Source organism: Notamacropus eugenii, chromosome 5, assembly GCF_028372415.1.
Source record: "Notamacropus eugenii isolate mMacEug1 chromosome 5, mMacEug1.pri_v2, whole genome shotgun sequence".
NCBI lineage: Eukaryota > Metazoa > Chordata > Mammalia > Diprotodontia > Macropodidae > Notamacropus > Notamacropus eugenii.
Window position 1 is genome coordinate 206,168,072 of NC_092876.1, and position 8,901 is coordinate 206,176,972.

General features: G+C 40.2%; 1 protein-coding gene across 10 annotated transcripts in view; it reads right to left on the reverse strand.

Moving 5' to 3' along the window:
• The window catches only part of SPART (spartin), a 45,246-nt gene extending 41,366 nt beyond the window's left edge, over positions 1-3,880 (reverse strand). For 4 of the 10 annotated variants that reach the window (XM_072611920.1, XM_072611915.1, XM_072611925.1 and 1 more), the window contains exon 1: positions 2,514-2,704. In XM_072611920.1, the coding sequence (XP_072468021.1) occupies positions 2,514-2,538 (25 nt within the window). In that variant the 5' untranslated portion in view covers positions 2,539-2,704. Of the gene's footprint in view, positions 1-2,513; positions 2,705-3,275; positions 3,460-3,692; positions 3,768-3,796 lie in introns of those variants that run through there. The other 6 variants (XM_072611922.1, XM_072611919.1, XM_072611921.1 and 3 more) reach the window with 4 other exon arrangements.
• Between the last annotated feature and the right edge of the window lie 5,021 nt (positions 3,881-8,901).

The following is an 8,901-nucleotide window of genomic DNA, read 5'->3' on the forward strand; positions in this document are numbered from 1 at the left end:
AAAGGTTTGAGAAGTAGAAAGCATTTAAAATTACAGCTTGATGCATCTATAACCTTATAACCAAAAAGCTTATGACATCATGACCAAAAAGATAAGGAACAAATGAACTTGCTTTCAATATAATGTAAAAACAAGCCAATTGGATGGCCAATTGAGAGGCATTCCCAAAAGACAGCCCCAAACTTTGAACAATAACAGAACATAGCACATTTTTTTCTGTGGTTAAACAGATATTTCTTTAGCTATAAAACAAGCAAAGTAATAATCATCTCAATTATGCTGTTACTGCTTTATGATAAACATTAAAGTGTAGGTAGTACCCAACTTACCAATGACACATACAAATAATATTACCTAAACTTTACCTACCAGAATTCTCAAGCAGAACACACCTCAAACTCAGAAATCTAATGACTTTAGCAACAGCAGACTTAGCATAGTGTGTTCTCTTTCTTACATATTCTTTCTGTCTTCCCCTTTCCCTCCTCCTTGAAAACAGGACTGGGTATTTATTAGAAAATTGAAGTACACAAGTAGTACTATAAGGAAGATTTTTTTTTTAAAAGTCCATCTATAAAATTCTCTATATGCATGTTGAATTTTTTTCCTTTAAAACAAATCCTAATCATCTAAATATCCCAAAGACCACATACATGTGAGGATACAGTAAGGAATGATCATGTTCTATGTTCATGGAGGCTGAAAGAAAGAGATAAAAGGAGAGAACTGGTTATGAGCCACCTCTAACAATTCTAAGCCTTGGAACAATGGTCAAGCCAGTTATTGCCTGTACCTCAGTTTCCCCAAATAAGTTCTATGTACCTATTCCATAGGGTTGTGGGGATCAAATGAGTTAATATATATGAAAAAAATGTTTTGTAAACCTTAACTACCATGTGCTATAAAGTGCTATAAAGTCAACTATTATCCCCCAGGAATCCTACTAGCCTATTTAGGACCCTGGTTTCTAAGTTTGCAGTATGGAAGACCCTACTGTCCCTGGCCTCTAGCTTTGTATGTCCTTTATTCGTCTGACTTTCAGCTCAAAAGTCAATTGTCTTTGAATTCAAGTTCACATCACTTCCCCATCTGGTGATAATACTTAAGGAGAATTGAAGGGGAGGAGGGAAGAGAATAAGAGAAAGGCTGATGTTCAACTCTTTCCGTATGTTTGAGAATGAATTACAACTTCGTCTCGTATTTCATGCGTCCTTCAGATAATCTTACGAATCACACAGACATCAAGGGTCTAAGGCTGCATTTGGACTTGGTTCTTCCAGCCTCTTAAGCCCAGTGTTCCATCTACCATGCCACCTACAGACCAGTTTACATTAAACTAGGGGTTCTTAAACTTTGTGTGTCACAAACCTCTTTGGCAGTCTTCTCTCACAATGTTATGTTGGCTATGTTCATAATTGAAGGAAATGTTTAATTTTAGTGAGATGTTAATGAAAATGATGTAATTTTTTCCATCCAAGTTCAGAGACCCCCTGAAACCTATTACTTGGATTCTGTGGGAGTCCATGGTCCCAGGTTAAGATCCCTTGAACTAATCCAGGCTGATCCTTAATGATTTTGGTTAAAATGTATATGTCATCCATTGGAACACTTAGTAATTTTTAATATGCTGGTAATAGTGGATGACATTTGTTTACATAAATTTTTTTCTACAACTGTGCCAAATAGTCTGTATTAGGGAAAACTAAAGATAAGCTTAAAAAAGTTGAAGTTATTAAAAAAAAAAATCAACCTTTACACATTAACTGTTCAGAGGTTCAATTTCAATTTGGAATTATGCAAGAAAAGTCACTAAATTATTTACATCCTTTGACCCACAGATTCTACTACTGGGACTATTTACCACAAGAAGATTTTTGATAGGAAAAAAAGCAACCGATAGGCACAAAAACATCCCAGAACAGAAATGTTTGTAATAACAAAAAGCTGGAAACAAAATATGTGTCCAACAATGACTAACAGCTTTTATGAGATAGTGCTGAATAAAGAAAGCAAAGTCAAAAGAATAGGGACTGCCTAAAAGGTGAGGCACTAAGATTCTAGTCAGATACACTGTTTAATGTTATATCCGCAATATGGTTCATTTTGAAGGCTGCATCCTTCCTGTTTTTTGTTTAAAACATTCCTGTTTTCAGCGAATTGGCTGGCTAATATATGTAAGACGCTTTGAAAATATTAACATTATTTAAATGTCATTATGAGTGTTTGTTGGGGTGTGGTAAGTAGAAAAAAATGTATAAATAAAAATAAATTTACACATAGCACGTTGAGTTTTACAAGGTGCTTTTTCATGAAGGCGGCAGCCGGTGATGTGCTGTCAGCCCCATTTTCTAGGTAGATAATTTAGGCTTTGCAGAAGCCGATTCACTCAAGATCAGCCATCTAATAATTCGCAGGTCTAAACCCGGTGCGCGTTCCACACTCCTGCAGCTTCCAATAGATGTTGCTTAAATATTAATTTTATGATTAAAAGCAGCAAAACTTCCTTTGCTTACTTCCACTTCCAAGTAAGTTCTTCATAAAATCAGTACACCTGCTTCATTTTGATGATTAAAGCCAGAATGACAAGGTTCGAGACGCTGTCCTTAGAATAACGCCTCCCAATGAAATCCAAGCGGTTCCTTAACAGAACGTACAATAAACGCGAATGCACATCTGGTGGTGCTCCTGAGGCTTCTGCCCAGCCTCAAGCGCGTCCATCAGGTCACCAGGGCAGAAACGGGAGAACCAGGGAGGGGGCTGCTCCCTGCACCACAGGCCCACTAACCACGACCCGGAGAAGCCCAGCAGGCATCCCCGACGGGCCGAGCGTCCCCCGGAGGTCCCCCCTGGTTCCAGGTCTGCTACATTGTAAACCCCCGAAGGCAGCGCTGCCTGGCCTCTCTCCGCAGCGCTAGAGCTTAGCACGCAGGAGGTACTTAAGAAAGGTTTAACTGCATCACCAAGACCAACCACCGGCACCAAAGATCCTGCTGGACCCAAACAGGGGTTTATAAAGATGGGGGCGAGGGGGGGAAGGCCGTCCGCTGGCTGTCCGTGGCTGAGCAGACAAGGAAGCAGCCCCCAAAGGGCTGACTACACCGGATCCGATGCCTACGCGGTAGGACAGTCAGCTCGTGCGCACAGCCCTGCTTTCCAGAACTGGGCAGGGGCCCGGGGCCCGGGGCGGGCGGGGACGCAGGCGCTGACTCAGCAGTTCGGCACGCCCCTTCCTGCGCTCCCCCCTCCCCGCCCCCCCCACGCATACACACGCGTACCCTCACACACTCCGCCCGCGTCTCGTCTGGCTCTACGCCAGAAACGGGCGCCGGCTTTTACCTGTCCACCCTCGGGCTCGGCTGCGCCGGCCCTCGGAGTCGGAGACGCCAGCCGGCTGCGGGCGGGCACGGACCGGCCGGGACCCGCCGCCGTCTGAAGGGTGCAGCCCGCACGCTCGGGGTGGGGGTGGGCGGAAAGGCCTAACTTCTCCGCGCTCCTCTCCCCCGCCCCGCGGGCAGGCCGGGCTCGTGACGTCCGCCCAACCAGCGTGCTAGGGAGGAGGGAGGAGAGGCTCGACCCAGCACCCCGACACCCTCGTTCTCCCGGCCTGCTCACTTCCAACGGCCCTCCCCCAGGGCCCGCGGGTTGCTGGCCAGCTCCCCGAAACCTGAGCTTTCCTCTCGGGTGTCACCCACCCGGCAGGGTTTCCCACACGCCCATCGCCCGGTAACCTCCGCCCCGTCTTGTAGCCTTTCTCCGCTCCAAGCCCTTCACCCCCAAAGACCGCTAAAACCCTCACCCACGGCTGGGACTAGGGTGAGGACCGAGACGAGCGAGCGCGCGACTGGACACTGAGCGCGAGAACCAGAGCCTAAGCCTGGGCAGTGGCTTCGGCTTTATTTACTACTGACTCGGCCTAGGCCTCCCACAACCCCGCCCCCTCCTTTCCCAGGCCCTTTTCCCCTCGGCCTGCTTCCCCCCCCCCCCCCCCCCCTCCACCCTCCGCGCAGGCGCCCTGGAGACTGCTGAGCCTAGCTAGGGGGCGGGCTCATCCTGGACCGCTTGGTCCTAGAGTGCAGAGCTGCAGTCCCTGAGTGTCCGAAGTAGAACAGCGAGCGATCATCTTGGGCCGCTAGAGGGCGCCCCTGGCAAAACGGGCAGCGCGAGGCAGTGGTAGGGCTCTAGCTTCTCCGTTAGGGGGCGGTATTTTAAAAATAGTATTTATTATTATTTGTTTCTTGGGTTGTATTATAATTAATATATATTTTTATTTATTACGTATTTAGTATGTACTATATATAATGTATAATTATTTTTGATATTTATAGTATAGATTTATTTCCATATATTTTATTATATATTATATATTTACATTATATTTAATTATATATTATATATTTATGCCTATATTAACTATATATTATGATGATGATGATAGCTTGCCTTTATATAGCTCTTTTAAGACTTGGAATACGCTTTAATCTGTTTAATACAAATTACCTATTTGTACATTATTGTACATTTAGAAGATACATATGTATAATCTATACATGTTGGTGCTCTATTGCTTTTGCTATAAATATTTTGTGTTTTTAAGAGGAAGTTGTCAAGTTAGTCTAATACCTTGCAGATTTTCTGAATGAATAATTACAATTTTAAATAAAACATTCCCCTGGAAAGGGTATCACCAAGTGTTAGAGCAGGTTGGGGACATCAGGGCACCCATTGACATTTACTGGCTTTGTGGCTATGGGAGTGACAGCCTCCCCTGGGTCTTGATTTCTTCCTTGTTGTGAAGTAGGTATGTAAACATTATAAATTTTACAAGCATTGGTTTGTACTATGTAAATGCCAGTTATCTTTACAGAAATTAAAGGTAAACTAGATTGTATAAATTAAGTGTTGCCTATACATGCTACCCACCTTCTGACAGAGAAGTTATGGATTCAGGGTGGTGAATGAGATGTATATTTTTTGGGACATGAACAACACAAGGGTTTTTTTGTTTTTGCTTTTTCTCCAGGGAGAGGGAGAATTGATTTTTGTTCATTGAAAAAAAAAATTTTAAGTGGTATCTTCAGAGTGTCAAAAAATCTTAGTAAATGAAAAAATTAGGTAATTTTCCTTTTAATTAAAAAAAATTGTAATGTCATTTGACTAGGAAGGGGAAAGAGTAGAATTTACTTCCCTCAGAATTTTCTGTTTCTTCAGCGTATCTCAAAATCTGCAGTATATTTTAGGTAACAGATAGACCTCAGTGTCCTACAGAGAAAAAATAATCTTCCACCATTGATCTAAACGTTTTCAGATTTGATCCTTTCAAGAGATATTTTGAAATTGTATTGGAAAAGCATAGCAATAGAAAGCTCTTTTAGGACAAAGATGGGGCTTGATTGAGTCACTTTACCCGCCTCACTTGACAAGATGTTACCTGCTAATACTTTTGACAGTTTGAATAAGGTAAAACCTGTTGAAGTTGCAGGAATGTACAAAGAGTACTGGATTTAGAATTAATGGACCTGGTTTGGGGACTAGCCTTCCTGGGTGACCTTAGGCAAGTCAGGCTCTCTGGGCCTAAGTTTATTTATCTATAAAATGGGGCAAATAGGACATTACAGGACTGCTGCCATGATGAAAAAGCACTTCGTAAAATTTAAAAGTGCTATATATAAATTTATATTTTCAGTTGACAAAACTTTTCCCCTTTTTTAGATTTATTGGTACATTTTGTTTCCATTTATAATATCCCAGAAACACTCCTAATGATGATTTTTAAATAACATTTTAGCATTTTCAAAGCATTTTACATGTATCATCTAGCAAATCTGATGAAAACAGGAGGGATAGTCTTCAAATTTGAACCATACTATGGTTCTAACATTGAACAGTATTTGACTAGAGTTTTGGTGCCTCTCACCATACCTTTTTAAACATTGTAGTCCTTGAAGTTTTGACTTTGCTTTCTTTACTCTGCATTGTCTCATAAAAACATTAGCCATTGTTGATCACATATTTTGTTTCCAGCTTTTTATTATTACAAATATTGCTGTTCTGGAATGCTTTTGTGCCTGTGAATCTTTTCTTTTCATCTATAATGTTCTTAAGGTAAATAGTCCCAGGTAAAAGGATGTAAATAATTTAGTAACTTTTCTTTGTAATTCCAGTCAACCATAGCCTTTAGTCTGGTGTGAAAATTCCTTGATCAATTTAAAAGTCATTGAAAGTCATTAGATTAAAGGGAGTGCCTCTATCCTGAAAGTATTGGTGGTCTTTTTTTTTTAAATATACAACACATATATAACTGCATATACATATTTCATTAAATATTTCCCAATCATCTGTGAAATTTTTTTGACATTAATTTTTTTTTAATTTTGAGGTCCAAATTCTCTCTCTCCCTCCTATCCCTCTTCTGTCCTTGAGAAAGCAAGCAATTTGATGCTGATTAAACATGTGAAGTCATGCAAAACACATTTCCATATTAGCCATTTTGCAAAAGAAAACACATACACACACACACACAACACACCAAATAAGCAAAATAAAGTGAAAAAACGATGCTTCAATCTGTATTCAGAGTTCATCAGTTCTCTCTCTGGAAGTGAATGGCATTTTTCATCATGAGTGCTTTGGAATTGTCTGGGATCATTGTTGTGATCAGAATAGCCAAGTCTTTCACAGTTGATCATCCTTATGATTTTGTTACTGTGTGCAATGTTCTCTTGGTTCTGCTCACTTCACTTTGCATCAGTTCATAGAAGTCTTCCCAGGTTTTTCTGAAATCATCCTGCTCATTATCTCTTAAGGTACAATAGTATTCTATCACGATCATGTAACACAACTTGTTCAGCCATTTCCCAATTGATAGGCATCCCATCAATTTCCAATTCTTTGCCTTCACAAAAAGAGTGGATATACACATAGGTCCTTTTCTCTTTTCTTTGGGATACATACTGGGTTACAGGGTAAACATACACACAGGGGAGCCTTTCTGGAGAACAATTTGGAACTATGCTTTAAAAAAGCACTGATATCACTGATCCAGTGATATCTCTTCTAGGCCTATGCCTCAAAGAGATCACATAAAAAGGAAAATGTCCCAAATGTACAAAAGTATAGTAGCTCTTTTTGTAGTCACCAAGAACTGGAAACTAAGGATATGCTCAATTTGGGAAATGGCTAAATTAATTATGGTATATGAATGTAATCTTATTTTGCGTAAGAAATTATGAACATCGTTTCAGAGAAACTTGGAAATAATGAACTGATGTAGAATGATGTAGAACCAGGAGAAGAGTTTATACAATGATGATGACATTGTAAAGAGAGGCAACTTTGAAAGACTTAAGAACTCTAGTCAATGAAATGACTAACCATGATTCCAGAAGGCCAAAGAAGAAAACCAAATTAGTAAATGCATAAAGTACTTAATATGTGCAAAGCAACTGTGCTAAACATTAGGGATACGAAGAGAAAAGTAAGAGAACTGCTGCTCTCAAGGGGCTCATGTTCTAATGGGGGAGGCAACGTGTATGGAAGTTCTCAGCTGCAAGCCAGATAGACAGGTCCCATGGTCCTTAGGGCACTGAAGCAAGGCATATTATAGTATCTTTTCTTTAATGTTTCACTGATAACAATCCTATCAGTTTCTGATGTAGAACCATTCAACAGTGCCAAGGACTTTTGTGGCAAGAATTTACTTTCTGAGTCTTCAGAAGCTATAGCTGTAAGTACCTATAGGAGCAATTGCCAGGCTATATCCACAGTGGTTTCTTCCCAGAGTGGTGGATGTGGCCATGGGACTGAAAGCAATGGTTTTCTAAAAGCTCTTGGGTTCCAGATCCTGGACTATTTCCATCAAGGTTTGAGAGGAGATAGTATTCATTCACAGTCCAACAGAGAGGTAATGGACTTTTGGGGGAGGCATCTTGTGATTTGTTTTTCCTGAGTATTTTATAAAAATCTGCATACTTACTATAAAGGGTAGGGTTTTTTTTCCTTTTAAACTGAGGGGGGGGCAGGGTAAGGAGAAAAAATACATGCCTGATAACTTTTAATTAAAATTTTAAATTAAATTTTAAAATTTCAACTTAATTTAAATTATAAAAAAATCCCACTTATTTTTGGGGGTCCAAAAAAGTATATTGCTATTCAGAGATAACTTGATCACACCCTGTGGGTGATCTATAAAATAGCAAGCCAATTCAGAATCTCATAATTCAAATGTATAGCAATATCATGGGGAGAGAGAGCCATTCTGACCTAGTCCCTCAGAAGGAATTGCTTTTTGGGGAATCAAGAGCAGATGGGGAAGAATTCCAGTCATCACCCTGAGTGGTGATAACTTAGAGTACTGTACTACAATCTGATATCTGTAGTTATTTCTTAGTTGTTAGGAGATATTAGAATACTCATCATCAACAGATCTGACTTTCTTTCACTGTGTCTCCAGGTGCAGCATCCTGACTGGCTTATGTTATCATAGATCTTATCAGGGCAATGGATACTAGATTTTTTTCTACTTGTCACACTGGTAGAATTTGTCTAGAAACCAAATGTTATTGGAGTAGTAGGTATAGGTTTCACATCTACATAAGTAGGTGGGTAGCACTTTACTTGTAAACTTCATTGACTTTGTTAATACCTTATTCCTCCCTGCTTGTGCTTAATCCATAATGAATGATGCTAATAGTAGATATTTCCAATGCTAGCACAAATTAGAAGGGGGAAAAGATTTTAGTTTGGGAGCTTTACAAATCATACTAGCTACAAATCCTTATGCTTATTTGTTTTGTTGTTATTGTCAAAGAGATACTAGTTTTGTTTTTCCTGTTAAATTAGCCTGCTGAACAGCAACGACAGCAGAAATCTTAAGCTCCTCATGTTTACTAGTAGTAACAAATA